We start from the raw sequence: 21,875 nt of genomic DNA, 5'->3' as shown, positions 1-21,875 counted from the left end.
TATATGTTATGATACATTTACGTAACTATTCCTCGTTCTCCATTCTCCTCTTTTTGTTTTATCCACGATACAGTGTACAATAGCATGAACGAAAGAACTATCAAACGCAGTTCTAGCGTATTATAATTTACTCTCTCTGCCTACTCCATATATAATATCTGTTGCAATAGCTTGTACGATAAAAACTGCTCGTAGATGCTCTGTATGTTATATGCTATTTATAATGTATGTGTACATATTTTCGTTCATTCGGGTTTGATCCATTCACACACAATGCATTACGATTTCAAGCATGTACTATTTATACTTTTTCTCATGGAAACAACATTATGCTACCCGACTCTTTGGATCGCATGCAATCTACCGACTTTTAGGCTTCCTGATTTCATAATATGGCTACGCAAGACTATATATTTTTGTTCACACTAAATATTTGCTTCCATACGAGAATCTATCTACTTCTATTGTTTTTTGCAACGCTGAAGAATATTATTATTCTCTATTTGCTGTCTGATCGATCTGTCTAAGTTTCTATTTCGAAACGGTGCTACATGAGAGCGTACTTACTGACAATTCTGACTTTTCGTTCGAATCTATAATACTTCGCTTCATATTCTTCTATCGAGGATGCCTATCGCCTTCAGGAAAGCTGTTTCATTATTTTCTTTCTATGCGCACAGTTCAAATATTGGGACATCCTTTTCTCGCCGTGAACAGCTAAATCATGAAAGAAAGGAAGACTTCTATCTCAATATTTGCTTATAAAAGTATATTTATATGGTCTGAGATGTCAAAAATTAATATTAAAATTCATAATTCATATACGTCCTGTGGAATATTGATTGGTTCTGTGATTTTTATGCAATTTTTTCAATTTGTCTCAATATTACCTTCAGAGCTACCAAATTCTCAATATTAATTTTTCGGTGCATGAATGTTTGACATGAATTGTCATCTCTATTCTCCTCAATCTACTTTTCTTTTTGATAATGTGTCGCAAACTCTGTACGATGAATTTATCGGCACTCTCAGTTTCTTTCTTATTTTCAAATTTCCCTCCTATGTACTTTCCATTCTATGGTATACATATATACCCTGCTGCACAGTTCTAAATGTTAATTTCCTATTTTAAATTCACCATAACGAGACTGTATGCTCGATATAACGAGCAAAATATTATTATCCGCTGGTACGATTATTTAATTTCCATCCGTATCCATGAAACTGGAGAAATGTACCTAAGAAGCAGGAACAAAAAGACCACGTAAAGAAATAAGGAATACATAAAAGTCGGCTAGATTGGTGTGTCCGAAGAACAGGCAGATCCATGGTGATGTAGTTGTTTTACTTTTCATTCCTAACATGGCAGCTATTGGACCACGTACTTTTTAATGCCGCTCTGTGGATTTATACACCGGCGCCGGTGCAAACGCGGCTCTATTCGTACTTGGCCACAGAGTTCCTCAGTGACACGCAAATATATTCTAATGTAAGGAGAGTCTCCACAGTATTACAAACAGTGCACACGCTTAAGTACTATTACTGGGTTGCCAATCCGCGAGCGAAGAGTGGAATCACACCCAAAGGACTTGGTGAGTAATTTTGAATACATGGAAATAAGTATTTCCATAAAGTTCGATAGATTATGGCGGATTTATGACGTTTTCGATTCATTGCAGATGGACCGCGACCTCAACAGAAGGATATTTTGACAATACGTTCTTATATTTTGTTATTTCTGAAACAACTGATTATGATCGGAAATGGAGTGAAGGATGACGAGTTGCAGAGTATTCTGAATTATCTGACGACAATACACGAGGTATGGTGCTCGTAATTGATTGTGTAAAAATGCTTTCGATGAAAAGTTTAATCTTAACCTTTGGTGAAGGATAAGAGTAGAAAAATAAAAAGAATTAATTTTGACTTGTCTTTGTTTCTATATGTCTGTTGCTTACGTTTGTTCCTCGTATTGTTTCGAATGTTGAAATAAGTTTGAAAAAAGATGCTTTTTGTTTCGAATATTATAATAATAAGGGTAAGCTTGTTGGTCCAGCCAATAATGTAATTTATATCTTTTCACAGGACGAAAATCTACATGATGTTTTGCAAATGCTTATATCATTAATGTCGGAGCACCCATCGTCGATGGTTCCAGCTTTCGATGCGAAGCAAGGCGTCAGAACGATTTTTAAATTATTAGCGGCGGAAAGCCAATTGATACGTTTACAAGCTTTGAAGTTGTTGGGATTCTTCTTAAGCCGCAGTACACACAAGTAAACGAATTCAATAAATAAATTAAAAAAAAGAAAAGTATTTATTTGATAGCTATTGAGATGCGTTTTTTGAATTTCAGACGAAAATATGATGTTATGAGCCCTCATAACTTGTACACATTATTGGCCGAAAGATTACTATTGAACGAGGAGACATTGTCACTACCCACCTATAATGTTTTATACGAGGTACTATTTTCAGTAAAAATTTAACTAATCATTTACTATTTTAATTTATACAATATCCTTTCAGATTATGACAGAGCACATTAGCCAACAGATCCTTTATGCCAGACACCCTGAACCAGAGTCCCATTATCGTTTAGAAAATCCAAGTAAATCATCAAATCAATTAATTTAAAATGATAGGAATATAAATCTATATAAAAGCATATCATATGATATTAACAATTACATACATAATTGCAGTGATTCTAAAGGTAGTAGCGACGTTAATTCGACAATCAAAGCAAACGGAGCAACTGTTGGAAGTGAAGAAGCTGTTCCTCTCGGATATGACATTGCTGTGCAACAACAATCGAGAAAATCGCCGAACTGTTCTCCAGATGTCTGTATGGCAGGAATGGCTAATAGCCATGGCGTACATTCATCCGAAGAACACGGAAGAGCAAAAGATCTCGGATATGGTGTACTCGTTGTTTCGTATGCTTCTACATCATGCTATAAAACACGAGTACGGTGGATGGCGAGTGTGGGTAGACACTCTGGCCATCGTGCACTCCAAGGTAAATATTCTAACATAGTGGACAAAATTAAAGACAATTCCTACGGTAAGGTCAATGTTGCACTGTTCCAGGTATCCTATGAGGAATTCAAGCTTCAGTTCGCTCAGATGTACGAACATTACGAGAGGCAACGATCAGATAACATTACGGATCCCGAGTTAAGACAGCAAAGGCCAATCAGCACTATCTCCGGTTGGGATCAACAACATTCAGGGAATAATGGATATAGCAAACCATCACCCTGGGGCAATCAACAGAACCACGAAGTGCAACATGTAGAAAGGAATTACAAGGTTGGATATCAAGTTTTTTAGGGTTAAGCTATTTATAGGGCTTCCTATGTTAGTTAAATTCGTGTTTGAAGATTCTGAGGTTTAAAAAATGGAAAAAGGGAATAGATATGTACATGGCCGAGAAAGTAGGAATATTTCATCCTACTATTTTCTGTAGCAAAGTTTTCTTATGGTTTTCAAACCTATTTCAGTATAATCACGTTAGTCGTATCTCATTGTAGCGTTAATGAAGTTTCTGCATTAATAAAAATTTTCTATGTTAAATTTACTTTTGTGAGCCACTGTAGATGACGAACAAATATAAAATACCTTCTTGAAATAAGTGATATATAAGCACTAGAACATCAACCGTACTATGTTATGATAACTAACTGCATTTCCAGGAGTTCGATGCAACCGAGAGCAACGACCGTTTGGAAGAGTCCTGCAGCTGCGATTTGAACTCGATAGACAATACTGAAAGCGATGGCAGTCCAGCGATTATCAAATCGCACAGCGAAACCCTGGACACTGCTCAGTCGAGCGAAGCGATATCCCTGGACTCCAGACTGAGTGACAAACCAGAAACACCGACGACTGCACGTGAAATTCATACAGACACGCCGACAATTCTCGAAGAAGGAAACAGCGAAGCTGTTTCTATTCCAACGACTCAAGAGACCAGCGAAGCGATATCAATAGAGAGCTCCAGTGATTTTTATAGCGAGGTTCATAAGATCGAAGGTTCCAGCCCAGATTCCTTGGCGGTGCAGGAAGTTTTAAAGAAGGACGACGATTCTTCAGAACAGAAATCACAGGACGAAATCGTCTCTCAATCATCTCCCGTTGAAAAAATGGAGGAAAGTGTACAGACTAAACAGGAAGACATTGAACAGATGGAAGAAACAGCATCGGTATCTCAAGACAATATAGATGCGTCTGGTACTGGTGTTTCTAGCATACAGAAGTCGCAAGACGATGAAACTGAACCTGAAGGTGAGGTTGAAGCTGAAGCTGAAGCAGAAGCCGAGGCGGAGACCCAAGTTGAAGCTGAGGTTAAAGCTGAAACCGAAGTCGAAGCTAAGGTAGAAGCTGAGGCTGATGCTGAAACCGAGGTTGAAGCTCCTACAAAGCAGGTTGATGAAACGTGTAAAGAAAAATCGAACGTGGAAGATAAAGTCACTCCCAGTGATGAGATTTCTTCTGATATAGCAGAGGCTTCCGAAAAAATGGAACAGACGAGCAAACAGATAGTGGAGGAAGATTCCACAGGCGTTGTTGTTTCAACGGAACAGATTGATTCGGAATCAGTGCTACCTATTTCCTCCAGCGAGACATCAGAGCCATTGACCATCAAAGACATCGAGAAGCTGCAATTGGAGAACGATCGAGAAGTGATCGACAGCGATACCTCAGAAGCGTATTTAACACCGACGGAGAACCAAGACAATTTGGGTGATATAAAGTCGAAGGAGACGGATAAAATTGACGACAATGTTAACGAGGACATTGAACACACGGAAAAGACAAGCGTCAACATTGAGAATAGCGTTGAAAACGATACCGAGGAAACCGTGAAAGATTCCAATTGCTCAACTAGCGTAATAGAAAATATCGAGACCGGTAAGACGAAGGTAGATATAGAAGACAAGAAAGTGGAAACAGTAGTGACTAGTGAGTTAAGTAGTGAGAAATGCGCCGTGAACTCTGTAACAGAGGACAAAAGTGCTGTTATTAATGATAACGAGGAGAAGGTAACTGAAAAACATTCAAGGGTGCCGTCCACTATTTCTACTAACGTAAGTGATAATCAGTCAGACATTCCGGTGAGAACTGAAACCGAGGTAGAAGTAACAGATAGTGTTTGTAGTAATAGCGATATTCAAAGTTCTGTAGATAATGTGACGCAAGTGCCAAATCCTAAACAGCAAATTCCAACAATATCTACGGTCTGTGATGCAAATAAAAATATGCCCGACGGTGTGCCTCAAATCGTTAGTTCTACGGTGGTTGCGAGGGATAATTCGTTATTGAATGATTTAACTCCGGATCACGTAGATGCTCATCGCAGATCCAGCTTACCAGCTGTATCCACCGAGACAACCACCGATGATAATCTAAACAGTAACGAACCTCCTTCTTTACCTGTACCCTTGCGTAAAACATCGTCGCCACAGAAACGACCAAGGAGTGCCTCAACGTCCACGCAAGTGGATCCCAATCATTTCGGTGAGAATTTCCATAACATGTTTATTCTTTGCTTTCTGTTATCTAATTATTAGATCGTGGATGTTTATGAAAATTTATATTTTTGTGAATAAAATTAATTATTTTCGATATTTTAGATCTTTGAGTTTCCCATAAATACATAAACATTCGCAGTTTACTAATTATTTAATTTATTATATATCACGTATTCAACACATTATACAAAACTCTTGATATTTATTATAGAATCAAAACGATCGAAGCAAGGTAATCCTTCTACAAGACCAATGTTTAGTCCAGGCCCGACTCGTCCTCCTTTCAGAATACCAGAATTCAAATGGTCTTACATACATCAAAGGTTACTCTCGGATGTCCTCTTCTCGTTAGAGACAGACATTCAAGTCTGGAGAAGGTACATAAATATCTAATCCTATTACTATGTACTATTAGTTACAGCAATATCTCACTCATGCTTTTTTTAAAAAAACACATAACACGTTCATTAGTATGAAATCTCTCGAATCAAGGATTAATTAATTTATTTTATTTCTCTATAGATTTACATCTTCTATCAAAAAAATTCAAATAACTGTATGTTTACAATTTTTAAGAAATTTTAAAGACAAACGAATTTATTACCCGATTTAATATAATAATAAACTTGCGATATAATTTATTACTAAATTCAATATTCCACTGTGTTCCAGTCATTCGACGAAGTCAGTGTTGGACTTTGTAAACAGCAGCGAGAACGCAATTTTTGTTGTTAATACTGTTCACCTAATTTCGCAACTAGCTGACAATCTTATAATTGCCTGTGGAGGATTGTTACCGCTTCTAGCATCAGCGACCTCACCAAATGTATGTATAAACATTTTTCATATTTTTCCTTGATTTCACATAGAAGAGCATATCCCAGGTGGAAAGTTCATTTTTCACGGATTCCTTTTTTTAATTGGTGCTTGGATATATTCATAGAGCGAATTGGATGTAATTGAACCAACTCAGGGGATGCCAATTGAGGTAGCGGTTTCTTTTCTGCAAAGACTAGTCAACATGGCTGATGTACTTATCTTCGCCAGCTCTTTAAATTTCGGTGAACTGGAGGCTGAGAAGAATATGTCTAGTGGCGGTATTCTAAGGCAGTGTTTAAGACTGGTTTGTATTTATCGTCCACGTAGTATTTTTCGTTTCTCAAACAGATACATCACTATTATACCACACCGTGTAATTCGAATTTCATGAAAAGCTCGTTTTCTGTGACATTTATATATAGTTGAAGAAATTAATTCTTTTTATGAATATCGTAGAATGTCGATAGAACAAACAAATGGAGTGAGATTATTGAAAAAGACTATATTATATGTTTTCGATCCACATTTATTAGATTCGCTGTTATCAATGAGCATCCTGATAAACGAAATCTCTTACATACATTATTATATACACAAACACTAATCGATGAACTTCGTCTTTCGGCATTTTAATGTATTTTCCCTGAGAGTAAAAATTAAGGTTTCTAAACGACTTTTATTATTAATTTCCAATGTACTCCCTTTCATATGAAAGACGAAGTTAATTAAAATTCTATTATAATAGAATAATCATATAGATTGTGCTTCGTATTAATTTTTTTATCTGTATATACATATTGGTGTTTGATAGTGTCATAACACATAAACTACCTATATAAAAATTTACGCATAAAATTACTGTATCACATCCAGAGTCAAAAATATAATTATCTGTTGTAATATACATATTATAATTCTCTTGAATGCTAATATCTGGAAATAATAAGAAATCATATACTTCGCGTAAAGGAAATCGAAAGCCACACTCACCTTAACACTATCGTAGTCTATATTTTTTATCAATAGAAATAGTTCTTATATCAGCAGTGTTTTAAATAGCCATAATATTTTTAGTTCTCCGTAAATGTATAACATAGAACTTCAACATGTATGTGTACACTATATGTTTTTGTTATATTCATCTGATGAAATGCTTCTATAGGTCTGTACATGTGCCGTTAGAAACTGCTTAGAGTGTAAAGAACGTGGCAGATCGTACAGCATGTTAGGTCGACAGATTGGTTCTAGTAATAAATCACAGCACATACAGTCTCTTATACGTGGAGCTCAAACATCACCCAAGGTATGTTTCATCTGATCGAACTTAATTTATCTAGAGAAATGTGTTATTGTCATCGATATTGACAAGTTACATATCATGTACTTATTCGAAGCCGTATCGTATAGAGAATAGCGTTCACAGTGATTCGTTAACATCATTTACCAACGGTGAAGTAAAGTATCGTCTCTATTTTTGTAGAACATAGTGGATAATCTGGCACATCAATTAAGTCCTGTAAAAGATCCAGAGAAATTACTGCAAGATATGGACGTGAATCGCTTAAGAGCTGTGATATACAGAGATGTTGTAAGTATTTAGAATATTTCGCGTATCATTCATTCTGCTACACTCTTTGTATTATTTCCCATCGAATTATATTTTTCTGTTGTTAAAAAATTGTTTAGATTTAAATACATAGTTGTTCCTCATTGCAATTATATGTCGAAAATTTTCTTAAAACATTAAATTTTTTCTGACTGTATTTAGACATAAAAAATTCGATGACTTCAACAGGGTCAATAATAAGAATAGTAATAAGTAGATATTACTAATAAGAAGCACGCTTTCCTTTCTTCATTTCAGGAGGAAACCAAGCAGGCCCAGTTTCTGTCCCTCGCTATAGTTTACTTCATCTCTGTACTAATGGTATCAAAGTACCGTGATATATTGGAACCACCAATATCACAGCGACCACCAAGTCCAGTTCAAACAATACAGACTAATGGTGCTAGTTTAAGACCAGGTAGCCCTTCAGGTAAGGTATACACTATTATCTTATTAAACAATTTGTCACACTAAAATGATACAAGATTTGGAGAAACTTAATTGATAAACGTAAACACATGACGTCTAGTAAAAAGGGAATAAACAATTCTCTAATATTACTTTATCCAGGAGCATTGTTTTCATTGTAGGATTTATTCGATTTAAGCGTTGAAATGCTTAATGCTACATGTAACTAAATTACGCAAAAAATGATCTAACTACAATTTGTGGAGGTGACTATAGATTTTGCTATTTGTAGGAATTTTGTAAGGATTTTAGAAAAAACGTTAGTAAAGAACATGAAAATCTTTGAAATTAATGTTGACATTAATATATGTGTGTTCTATTTCGAATACATATGTGTTGCCTTTAACAAATTTTACATAAGAAATACTAATTGTTTGTTTAAAAAAGATTAATAGTAATAGTATCAAATTATTACTTCAAAACTCTTACATGTCAGATATATCATTATCATATTTTCTGATTATTATATTAAATAAGAAAACTTATTTTTTCTACACTTTAAATGTGACATAACATTATGGTATGATTGTTATTGTCAACAACTAAATGAGCATATTTCCCATGATATTCATATTTCGAAAAGAGCTATATTTTTCCTTTTCAAATTTAAATGTAATTTTAATTCTACAAATATAGGATACAAAAAGATACATAAAAATTATCATTACGATGAAAATGAAATTAAACCAAATTAAAGTAATTGGACCATTGAAAAGTGAAATAATAGATCATTTTGTGAATAACACGAATATATATATGCAAATACGTAGATGCTGTGGAACACTATGCACTTTAACTGTGTAGCAGCAAATCGAACAGCACATTACACTGAATAGAGCGCATGTCGAATTGCACTGTATGAATTATTTTTCTATGTATCTGACAGTGAGAGTTTTGATGTTTGTCGAATGCATTAGCACTCTTTCTGTTCGGTTTAGATATATATATTGTTTAAATGTCGCTATTATTTTATATTATAAAACAAACAATTTATTTGTGTAAAACAAATTCAAAAGATGTTGACCATAAATGATAATGAAACAAGGTATCATACATCAACTACGTGTGTTGAATGTTTCTTTAAAAACAATTGGATGTTTGACGACATATATCATTTAAATGTGCTACTTCGATAATATATGTTATATTTAAACTATGCGATGCTCCTAAAGTTAGTATCTTACACTTCCTTATATAATTCAGTAATTTAATTGTTCTTTGAAAAAACTGCAAAGTTTCACGTTGTATTCTTTGCTGAGTTTCACTCTGTATTATTATCTCGTGCATAAATTTGAATTAAAAATTTTAAGCGAGATTTTAAATATCTGTATTTGAAAATGATCGATGAAAATTACAACAGTGAGAATCTTGTTTTTATAATAATTGAAAAGTCTCTGTGACAGTAAAAATTATCCTTAATATGATATATTCAGTTGAATAAGAAAAATAATAGTAATTGTGAACAATACAAATGAACTACATATCAGTCTTAATTTTACACCTGTGGAATTTATCTTAGATATATATTATAGATAATATCCGTTTTAGAAAGTATTGATATAGATAACGCTTCGACTACTAAAATAAGAAGACATACATTGTAAACAAATTATTAAAAAAAATTAAAGAAAATCCCAATTAATTATGATCCTATTTAGATATGAAATATTACTATCTATCTCCCAACATAGAAGACGCTAGGGCAATTTGGAAAAATTACACGCTTTTTTAAGAAACAGAGAGAAACCCAGTAAAAGGACTAAGGAATAGTGACACGTTCAGATAACTAAAAAGATCAAACGCATGACAGAAACACGGAGGGCATATGGTCTCGAATCGTGGTAATGTGGTAAATGTGGTTCCTCAGCAGATGGGAATGGTGGTGGAGGAGGGCGGCCCCTGTTTCCACAGTGGTCTCACCACGTGTACCCACAGTTCCTCCCGGGATCTCACCCTAACGCCAATGCGAATGTCAATGCCAATGCCAACCACCACATGAACCAGCACCACCACCAGCACCCGCTACCGGCTGCCAGGCACTCTAATCGCCAGCCCCCCTCCAACTATTATCTCCCGAATCACCACAGTAATCATTACAACCATCATCCGAATAACCATAACTATCATCGGCATCATCATTACCATCATCATAATAACAACAATCACCATCATACGCTTCAAAAGCATATCGATCAGCCCCGAAATCTCTGTCATAGAAACTCCGGTGTTGGTCTGCAAGGTAACTCGATTGCCCGAACGTTGTGTTCCACGGAATGCTCGAGTTTGTTTCTTTATCGCCTGCTCGATATTTTTCTTACCGTCTACTACTGGCCAACGAACGAATTATCGACACTAATTTTCTTTTATCATGCCTTCCTTCAATTACGTATTCTTTTATATTTTCGTATATTCTTCGATTATTCTTCCTACTTTGTTTTATCGATATCATCGATATTTTTGTCTGCATGTTTGCCGTTCACTATCCAATTTGAGCCAACCTGAGGTTTGACTTTTACACATGGGCATACACATGCACGTACTTACACACGCATAAGCATCGTTCTGATTCTTATTATTTGACGAGTCTTTTGTTTGGTAACGAAAAAATATTTGATTCTAGAGAACTATTTTATAAATTAATTTCAGCTGCCATATTTGTTTTTCCTATTGTTTTGCGACAGGAAAGTAAAGTTGGATTGAACTTCTGGATAATTTCGTTTGCAGACGTTGCAATTATATGATGCGTTATACGTTGATTCTCTAATGTGGTTTGAAAGCTTGGAGCACAAGCTGCGAATGAAAACTGCACCACTTGCGATTTGCGAGCAATCGAAAAGTTTGCATGTTGCGGATTGCAACTCACAATGCAAGTTTGCGTGATGTTGATTCCATTAAACGCATCCACTATTCTGATCTAACGCAAGACTATTCTTCTTGCTAACATATAAAAGTTAACTCACGAATAAATGATAGTTACCGTTAAGTTTCTTCACCAATGACAGTTGCACGTTTCAGATTATTTTGCCGGCTGGAAATTTGACAAACGTGCATAAACTAAAACGATATTTTACGAGAATATTACTATAATTTCTACTATGATGAAAAGAATTTCTAGAAAGCGTCGACGCGTGCACTATTTTTACGTATTTAAAACATTGGCAATAATTTTCTTGCGTTTATTACAATTATCAAACGTTATTTCATTTGAAAATACGCTTTGAAGAAAAAGGAAAGTAATCGAATAAAATTTCATTATTCTAGCAACTACTTCCTTCTTCTTCAAATTGTTGAACAAGTTTGAATGCTTTGATTACGTTTCTAATTACGCTTCGTATTTTCCTTTCCCTTTTGAGTTCATGCACTATAATGCATCTCCTCTCCCTACAATGCGATCGACGTCAATAATCCAAAGATATAAAATATGATAAAATGAAATATCAAAGATTTATTAACCAATACAAAGACAATATTTATCATTAATAAAATCGTCGATCGCATGATCGTTCATGTCGGCCTGCTTTGCAAGATGAAATATCCCGATACTTCTAAGTACAGATCATCACAATGGTGAAATATGTTTCCAGGAAGCGGAGGTATAATGAGCCAAGCTGGTTCTCAAGATGACGGTGAATACGAGGTGATAATCGTCGACGAGAACAATTCGTCGATCTTGGCAGATCACGACGTTACGTCGTCAGGTCCTCCATCAACGAAGGTAAGTGACCAATAAATGTCCTCCTTACCCCTTACCTATTCGATAAGATGTTGCTGTACAACTATTACCGTACTTCGTTTAAAAAACGTGCTACGTAAAAGATCTACCCATACGAAAGATGCATACGTCGGAATTAATTGATCCGTTGTTCCCAGGTAAAAAGCGAAAAATATCTTGTGAATCTCTCCTCAGTGCTGTTTCTACGTGAAAGTATACGAAAATAGCGAAACTTTTTTTTGTTTTCTGATTTTTTGATTCTCTCTCGGTATACATATATAAAACCATCGATGCTCGAGATGATTTGTGACAACCTTACTTGAGATTGCATGCCTTTGATGAGATACAGTCATGTTTCGTTGTGTATTTCACCGAATTAAAATCTTAAAAAGATGTAATGGTCGTTTCGGAATCCTGATCTTGATATATATATATATATATTTGATACGATTTTTACGACATTCGATATTTCGATGGCGACACGATTCTCTTGCACCTTTCTTGTCACGCACGATCTACTGTTACGATGGAATTGGCACTCTCCAGCCCACGCGATGCGCTTTGCATTTCGTTTACTCGACTTGTCATTTTCCGATTCTTCTACCGTAGATACTTGACTTAACTTAAATCTCTACGTGTCTCTGTTGAAATTTCTGATCCAATGAACAATCTGCATGCATCCCGAGTATTGATAGCCTGATAACAAACAATAGATCTTTAACAAAACTGTAAAATTAATAAACAGATCTTTCGATATATCACAGTTTCGATTCTGAAAGTTCTCCTTAGAAGTAGTTCAATTATACCCTGAGTAGCGAATACGTTAATCGATCCCGAAGTAATTCTCTGATCTAAAAACGTAACAGTTCGAGCTACATCCAGCACGTAGTGTTTACTTTAGTGAGATATTTAACGATGTTCTTTCGCACTTACGTAGTCAAAAGTAATTGTACCAGATAATTCCACACATAGTTTCGTTCTCGCACGTGAAGTTCAAAAGTACATTTAAAATTTCCAACGATTGCGATAAAACTATGAAACATGCCCTTCTTTGAAGCTCGATTCGAATGTGTACGTATAAATGTAATCCTCGATTATCCCCGAGGATATTGTACCTCTATCTTGTATCTGTGCAACCTCTGTAATTATTTCGAGCATGCGACACTTTTACTCTTTAATTTTTCTCAACGTTAACTTCCTCTGCTTGCATTGCTATGCGTACTAACTACTGGTTCTGAAGGGAGGTCACAGTGGTGTACCTCGGCCACGGACAATTCTCGAGGATTACACCTCGTCAGAACCAACGCTTGGCTCTTCGACAAGACCTACCGAACCACTGCCACGAAATGTCCAGGTAAAAGTTTGACTTTGAGTACGGACACGGAACAGAAAATCTCATAAATGAAACAGGGAACTTTATCGATGTACTCTGACAAAGAAACAAGCTAAACAAGCTAAACAATCGTCTCGACATGATCTTCCTTCTTTTTTTTTTTTTTTTTTTTAAAGGGGATTCGAAAAACTATTTCGACTTTTTTACATAACCGATGCATTTCTATTTCTTTTTCTTTTTTTTCCATCTATCGAAAGCAAGAAGAGATGAAAGCAACAACGAGTGCCCGTTTGACGGCTACGCAATTAACGATAGAAAATAGTACGAGACTAAAATCGATTCGTCTTACTGTACGGTGGCTTATCCACGTATATAATCTTCCCATACGTAACTGTATTTTTGTTACGTACGGTTTTATGGACGTAATCAAGCGTAGCCATTACGATATTACGTTCGCCGTATCGTGGCTTGAGAATCTAGGAAGCTTTTATATTCCTTGTTTACACGTATATTAGATGACTGCGTATTAGTGTTGTTACGATTAACTGCATGTCGTCGAGTAAATGCATAGCACGCGAGACTTAATCAGTAAGCAGAACATGTCGTTTGATTCTCTTCTCAAGTAAACGTTTCTAAGACTTGTTATTATATCATAGGTATTTATGATTAAATAGTGTGTTCAGCGGAAGCTACGCTTTCGTTAGAAATAATACAGTATTCAGTATCAAGTAGCCAAGTAGCCGTAGTGTTGTTTGAAATTGTCTCGATTAAAAGTAATGTTGTTAAATACACTTCTTTCACGATGTATCTATCTTGAGAAATATTCATTCAACGAATTATATATAACATGTCAACAATATAAAACAATATTTTAGAGATCAAATAGAATTTTCTTGAAATTCAATATACACACAATCGTGTTAAAAACCGATCGATCCTATATTTTCCAATTTTCTTTAATCTACGTACCTAATAAACATATGTATAACGAGTATATTTTGTGAACATACCGAGATGTTAATGTCGTCGCTTTTTAGAGCAACGACTCCAGCGAAGAAACGATGCATCGTAGCAATATTACCGCGGATGCCAGTCCTTCCGAGGTTGCCACAGATAATGAGAACAAACACAACTCCTCCGAGGAAGCTTGGACCGATGTAAATCTTAACGAAGACGGAGATACGATCCCAATAACGAATCAAAGGGAAGATCCGCGAAATATTCACAACATGGCGCATACCCGCGGTAAGAAATCCATTTGATGTTACGAGAAAAGGAAGTAGATTGGCAATGCATTTATTCTTTTATATTCTTTTGTTTCGTTTCTCTATTATCCCTAAACTAAATTCTACTCTGAGACAAACTTCAACTGTTAAGACCAAAGATAAGAATCTATAAACTACCTGTCTGGCGGCAGTTTTCTCAAAAGATTTGGTTCCAAATTCCAAACTGACGATACCATCGCCAACTCTTTTCCTTTCTACGGCTTAAACAAATTCTGCCCTCGTACCTTTACCTTTTCTTTTTCTTTCTGTTTTTTAATCTTTTTCAATTTAAAATTCTCGATATTGTCTGAATTCCTCTAAACCAAATACGTTGAAATTAAACATTGAAATTCGGAAATTAAGAAAAATGCGTTTATGTACAAAAACGTTACTATATCGAATGTGCGTTATTTTTCGCCTGCACGTGAGATGTTTGCTGATACCGAACGTGTTAGTTTAGAAAACTTAGAAATGGAAATGTGGGATGGAAAATGAGAACTGTGATCTTCCCTTCTGATACAGGTGAGATTCAAGATAGCGAAGGAAACGTTCTGGAGCAAGGGATGCTAAGTAACGCGGAACGCGGCGAGAAACCTTCCGGGGAAATCTCAGTGGTTCGCGTATCGGATAGATTGGTGATGACTTCCGCGTCGCCACGTCCGGACGAGTTACCAATCAAGGGACTGGTCGACCATCTTCCAGTTCCAACACCATCGCGCGAGGCGTCGCTAACGCAAAAATTAGAAATGGCACTGGGTTCTGTTTGCCCGCTTTTGCGGGAAATCATGGTGGACTTTGCCCCTTTCCTCTCGAAAACTCTCGTCGGCTCCCACGGACAAGAATTGCTGATGGAAGGCAAAGGTAGGACTCGTAAGTGCAATCTCATCGACTAATCTACTAATATGTATGTATTGCTTGGTACGAATACGTTTTTATTTTAATACTACTAAATTTTGTTGTAGAATTTGGTTGTGTAAAATAGTTTGAGCTTTTGGTTTTAAATGTGGTAGCGGTTATCCGATGTAGATTATCTTGTACGAATTATCATTTAATTTTATTTCGTGAGTAAAGATTGTACGTTTATTTATATGTACATGTATCGTTTAACACATTATGAACGGATTGCGTGTCTTCTCTTTTGGAAAGTACTAATGGACAGTGGTAAAAATTGGTCAATTTAATCTTTACCTTTTTGAAAATGAAATTCAAAAAGAAATATCTGAGAAATGTCTGTTCTTAATGTGTTCGTAGAAAAATGTGACAATATATAGTATTATATATTATATAATATATGTTTTGAAGAAAAATGCATTAGAAAAAAGTAGATCATAGCTTCGAGTAACGCAAGTTATCCTTATTTCATAAAAACACTTATTTACAATTCATAAGAAGAATTAAAGCGATAATCCCGTGTAACGATCTTCTCTTCTTAGGCCATAAACTGTGACACATATGTCTCCTTATTTGAACGGAAACTTTTACGGTCATTAAATGAACTTTATCGTGCAACATAGTCGGGAAATTCTAGAAGAAAATGCAACCTAGTGGATCCTTAAGTCGCTTTGCATCAACACCAGGCTCGTATATTCCTTTCGTTTTATCTGTGTCGATTCATCGCAGCGAATGTATTCAAATTAGTCAGTTTATGGTTCCGCTTAGAAAGATGGAACGCGTATTCCGGGATAATCGTTGAACATTTGTATTCACGTGACGCGGCTGCAGTCCATGGCACTTCGCGGGGATTTTATATTCGTGGAACGTCGCGGATGACGGCCGTGCCACGTATCGATGCACTTTTATTTTTAAACAACAGCTCGAGAAGCGATACGTTCACCGGTCGTTTATAAATCACCCGGCCGTCTATGCCTTTCCTATTTCTTTCTTCCATCCGTGTCCCGCTGCTTCTTCTCTGTATTTTACAACTGAATTTCAAACCCCGCGACTTCTTTTTCCCCATCCATAATCCCATCGTTTTCTCGACCATTCGACTGAACGACCAAACGAGACATTTTTAATGATTCGATCCTCCTGTTCCACGTTAGGACTGACCACCTTCAAAAACAGCAATTCCGTGGTGGAATTGGTGATGCTACTTTGTTCCCAAGAATGGCAGAACTCCTTGCAGAAGCACGCAGGCCTGGCTTTCATCGAGCTCATTAACGAGGGAAGGTAAGAAGGGCTCGTTATACGATGATCGTTAGAACGACAGAGTTATAGTGCGTGCAGTAAACCGCTGCTCGAACTACGCTGCTTCTCGTAACGCAAATCGTAAAAGTTTGCGTTTATACTATGCAGGTTACTGTCTCACGCGATGAAGGATCATATAGTGCGAGTGGCCAACGAGGCTGAGTTTATCCTGAATCGTATGAGAGCGGACGACGTGCTCAAGCATGCCGACTTCGAGGTATCTGTTTTTTACGTATACTTAATTATATTTCTCGACGTAATTTGCGATTACTGTTTTTTGCATTGATATATGAGACTTTGTGATAATGATTTTGAAATTTTTGGCTCAGTCGCAATGCGCGCAAACGTTACTCGACCGACGAGAAGAGGAACGAATGTGCGATCACTTAATCACGGCTGCACGGAGACGAGACAATGTTATTGCCAGTAGATTGTTGGAGAAGGTCCGTAATATCCTGTCGAACAAACATGGTGCTTGGGGATATATGGATCCAATGGCTGCAAAGTGAGTCGCTGTATTTTTTTATTTGGAATGTTGTTAGGATGTTGATAATTGTATTAAATAAAACAGAATTATGTTAAATAAAATAAATATCGAAGATAAATATATGGAGGATTGACTTGCTCAATTTTTTGTTATATTATACATTTTGTTATCATTGAATTTCTTTAACTTCCATCTATTACTTAAAGATTAAATTTAAAATATACATATTAAAAAAAACCTTGTTGAAATTCAGATTGGCCGAATACTGGAAGCTAGATGCTTGGGAGGATGATGCACGTAGACGTAAGCGTTTCGTGCACAATCCACTAGGCTCGAGCCATCCCGAAGCTACACTGAAGGCGGCCCTCGAACACGGTGCACCCGAGGATGCGATTCTGCAAGCGCGTGAAGAGTTTCACGCGCATCTCGCAGCCTCGCGTGCACATCAACAGCAATTGCAGTCGGCGGATCTGATGGACGACAGTGAGCTGTTGTCGGACGACAGAGACCTCGATAACGATCTGACAGGTTAGATCTTCCTTCATTTCATTTCATTTTATTTTCTCTTATTTTCTTTGCTTGCATATGTAAGCGAAACGTGACACGTTCTATCGTTTAAATTATATTACATGTGTATTCGTTTATGTATATACATATACATGCGCGGATGTATATGAGCTACAACGAGATTGTGTTCTGTCAGGCCCGGTGAACATCAGCACGAAAGGAAAATTGATCGCGCCTGGTATCGTGGCTCCTGGTATTATCTCCGTGACGTCCGCGGAACTGTACTTCGAGGTGGATGAGGACGACCCAGAGTTCAAGAAGATTGACAGTGAGGTAAGTACATACATGAATCTTTTTCTATTGACATTGAAATTATTGGATGCGCTGATACAAAGGGAAAGTTAATGTTTGTACATAAATAATGAAACTTGAATAATATGCAATGATACAATTCTTTTAATCAAGGTGGAATTAAATGCTAAAAAATTGTTTTTCCTGGATCTGACGTACTCTGTGTTTAGGAAAAGTTAAGTTAAATTATGTAAATCACTATATATCGTTATCTAAATTAAAGTAAAATAAAAAATCTTTATTTATTTAATGAAAATTTTACTTATACTAATTAAGATGAGCATTTTGTATGACACGAAACATGTTGTAGGAATATCAATTACAGAAACGTTCAGTAATTTCGTCACGATACCTCTTAAGGATAAGTGTTTATGTAATTTGCTACTCTTGTTGGTTCTTTGATGTATAAATAGACAAACGGAAATATTTGAGATCGAAAAGAATTCTAATTGATTCACTGACTAATCACTCAGTTGTTTTTCGGATTACGACAGAAAATCTGAGATTCGAACAGCCATTATGTTTGTCACTATTCGCGTTATATATTGCGACTGTGTTCTCTTGCTTACATTTATCACTTGTCACACACAATCTTAATGATTAATCATTGTGTCAGTTTGTCCGCGTTAAGATACCGTCTATTACATGCATTTGGAGCAACTTGTTGCGTTTGCGAAGCTATCTCTTTGAAATATGGTTACTGGTCTCCATGCAGATAACGTTCCCTCGCGCTCTGAAATCTAGGGCCACGCAGAGACTCACTTTACTCGCCAGAGAAAATTTTTCTACAACAAATTTATGCACAAATTTTGCAAATATACAAATCGAAACATAGGTTGTCAATTAGTAATTGAGCAAGCAACTCGCTTCATTACGATTCTTCTGATAAACTTCCTCACATTTTGAAGAGACTTATACGTGAAATTTTTATTGAAAATTCTAGGAAATATAACTGGAGCTACATAATATTTCAATAAGATTTATTATAACACGCATAAATCGGTCTTAATCGATAACAATTTAAAAGGAAATGCAAATATATTAGTCGCATGATTTGCGTATTTTTTAACGCAAGAACCGTAAAATTAAAAATTCTCAGAATGATGTATGAAGAAATTTAAATCCGTGATTGACGTTCATATCAAAATTAATTATGGAGAATAAGAGAATAAATCTGAAAACAATGAATAACATTTTGATTAAACGGTATCCCATTTACCAAAGATTCGAACTACTCAAATTTTCTACGCAGTTACCAAAAACGCTATCGACCGTGTTTACGACTCCAGAAATTCTCAGAAGAATTTTACTATAAATAAACTTCGACTCCGAGAAGAATGACGAGGCAGACCACTGGCAACGTTGGTTCGCGACAAACAGTATTAATCACAGGTCGGAGCAAGGAATTTGAATAAATGCGAATCATAAATGATGAGACGTGGCGAAAGCTTCCACAATAACGTAGTTGGAATTGGTTCGGACGTGTCCCTGTCTATCAGTGTGCATAATGTAGTCACGTCTCGTGACGGTGGTCATCCGACCGAGTGAAAATCAAAAGAGAACGAAAAACGGAATAAAAAAAGACGGGGAAAAAGGAAGTAAATAAAATGGAGATTAAAAGGAGAGAGAAAGGGAGTTAGAGCGATAAGAGGAACGAGAAGAGAAGCGAGAGACTGTGGACCCTGGAGAGAACTAGAGGCCGATTATCATATATCGGTCGTAGATCTCGCGTTTGTATAACTAGGGAATAAAACAAACAGAGGAGGGCCCCATGGGGTCGGCCGATCTTCAGGGTCGGCAATTATGAGCCCCCCGCGGGGCCCGGTATCTACCTTGCCTGCTCTCCTCTCGTTTTCTCTCTCTTTCTATTTGCTTTCTGCATCGCTCTACCACGTACTAAGCACACATCTGTGGCATAGGTGGGCATACAGATTCTCAGGAATGCACTGGAACTACCACGCTTCCCCTCCTATCTAGTAACTATTGCACGTTTACCGCAGACATCCTGTTTGCGCGATCCTCCTCGCGATCCAATGGGAACCGATGGATCGAGAAGTATCTCTCGTCGATCGAATTCCACCTTGGGTATTTATAGAAGCGACTTGAAAGCTTCGAGTTTTGTAAATGAGAGGCTAGAAATATTGTGCTCTGCTTTGTGTAAGATGTTCGTTTGTATGGTTAATGGATGGTTGGGAAATAGATGAGAGGAACAAACTGGGTTAGGATTGTCCGTGTTACAATACAGAGATGTACCTAATTGAATTCTTATACACTCGTTTTAGTATCGGTGAATAACTGGTAGATAAAGAGGAATGATATAAATTGTCGAAACGTTTTGTAATTTTTAGTTATGTAATACTAACTTTGAAATTTATCTGTATGCAATAATTCGACTGAACATGAATAACGTGATTTTGATGAATCGCGTAATGTTTATTTTGAGAGAGCGAAAAGAGGAAAAGAGACTCGTCGAGCAAATCTTCATTGCTCATCTTCATCGTATTCTATGTTTTGAAATGAGTTGGAAACCGATCAGTAAATTAAGTCTTATAGAAAGGTATACCTTTTAAAGAAAAGGATGAATAAGATTTCGAAGGAAAGATATATTCGCTGTGAAAAAATTATCTACTTATTATTATGTCACGCGTTAGAACCAATAATAATCCTCGTTTTATAAAGAATGAATAAAATAATAAATAAGAAAAAAGCAAAATTGCAACGCAATATTCCTACCTATTCGTGGAAGAAAAAATCACTTTAGTCGCTGAGTTTCAATCTTTCGAAAACTGGACACAAAAAAAGTTAAACACGAAAGTGTCGCGTCTGGGGTCCGATTCCAGGGTCACCAAGAATTCCTACTCTTCTCGACGATTTTGTCATGTCCACCTGTCATCTCCTATATATCTCGACCAGACGAGTCTGTGAATAGGAGCACGGGCTCGTACCGCCTCTTAATTGGAATCCTGTTTAAACAGAAACACGCTGAACGCACCTGGAAGCGTGGATGACTGGAACGAGTAAAGAACCGAGCGAAAGACGAAGAAAACAAGCCAACCAAACAGACCAAAAGGAAAAAGAAAAAGAAAGAACAAGGAAAGAGGAAGAGCTAAAAGAAAGGAGAGCAAAGGAAGAGTGAAAAGGCCGAGATAGGAGCGGAGAAAGAGAGGCTAGTGGTTCACGATCGAGACACGCTCATTAGTCGAGGATGTCCCGAGGGTAGGCGGGAGGCTTCGTCGAATTCGTAGGCGATGGATCACTCGATAGTCGAGTCGAGACTTAAGCGATCGTAATGCGCGGACGTAGAAGAGAGGCTGCATCGGGAGTGGCCCCAGGGAGGGACTGCATATCGGTGAACTCTCGGTTCACCAGCTTCGGCTGACTGGCCTCACCTTGTTCGCCGATCGCGCCGATTCTCCTCCTCTCCCAGCTCGAGCTTTTATAATGGTCCCGGGCAAACGTATTTATCGTGATTTATTGTTTACACGGGTCTCCTTTCTCTTCGGTTACCTCTATCTTCCTTCATCCTATGTTCATGGACTCTCTTTCAACGGGTTCTGCGCTAGAGATAGAGGATGCACACCGTGCGATTACGTCCGATGTAAA

The 21,875-nt window shown here is 36.8% G+C and overlaps 1 protein-coding gene across 20 annotated transcripts in view; it reads left to right on the top strand.

The window, feature by feature from the left end:
- The window catches only part of LOC132914767 (neurobeachin), a 425,174-nt gene that overhangs the window by 326,550 nt on the left and 76,749 nt on the right, over positions 1–21,875 (top strand). For 6 of the 20 annotated variants that reach the window (XM_060974207.1, XM_060974206.1, XM_060974190.1 and 3 more), the window contains 24 exons: positions 1,340–1,592; positions 1,680–1,822; positions 2,086–2,276; positions 2,357–2,465; positions 2,530–2,611; positions 2,706–3,022; positions 3,094–3,315; positions 3,699–5,523; positions 5,749–5,914; positions 6,210–6,363; positions 6,481–6,660; positions 7,519–7,659; positions 7,837–7,944; positions 8,221–8,392; positions 10,298–10,669; positions 12,015–12,145; positions 13,383–13,496; positions 14,513–14,720; positions 15,263–15,610; positions 16,783–16,909; positions 17,036–17,144; positions 17,257–17,432; positions 17,668–17,942; positions 18,118–18,254. In XM_060974207.1, coding sequence (XP_060830190.1) covers positions 1,340–1,592; positions 1,680–1,822; positions 2,086–2,276; positions 2,357–2,465; positions 2,530–2,611; positions 2,706–3,022; positions 3,094–3,315; positions 3,699–5,523; positions 5,749–5,914; positions 6,210–6,363; positions 6,481–6,660; positions 7,519–7,659; positions 7,837–7,944; positions 8,221–8,392; positions 10,298–10,669; positions 12,015–12,145; positions 13,383–13,496; positions 14,513–14,720; positions 15,263–15,610; positions 16,783–16,909; positions 17,036–17,144; positions 17,257–17,432; positions 17,668–17,942; positions 18,118–18,254 — 6,060 coding nt within the window. The remainder of the gene's footprint in view (positions 1–1,339; positions 1,593–1,679; positions 1,823–2,085; positions 2,277–2,356; positions 2,466–2,529; positions 2,612–2,705; positions 3,023–3,093; positions 3,316–3,698; positions 5,524–5,748; positions 5,915–6,209; positions 6,364–6,480; positions 6,661–7,518; positions 7,660–7,836; positions 7,945–8,220; positions 8,393–10,297; positions 10,670–12,014; positions 12,146–13,382; positions 13,497–14,512; positions 14,721–15,262; positions 15,611–16,782; positions 16,910–17,035; positions 17,145–17,256; positions 17,433–17,667; positions 17,943–18,117; positions 18,255–21,875) is intronic. The other 14 variants (XM_060974212.1, XM_060974182.1, XM_060974220.1 and 11 more) reach the window with 9 other exon arrangements.

Source organism: Bombus pascuorum, chromosome 1 (assembly GCF_905332965.1).
Source record: "Bombus pascuorum chromosome 1, iyBomPasc1.1, whole genome shotgun sequence".
NCBI lineage: Eukaryota > Metazoa > Arthropoda > Insecta > Hymenoptera > Apidae > Bombus > Bombus pascuorum.
This window is presented reverse-complemented; position numbering and strand designations above follow the sequence as displayed.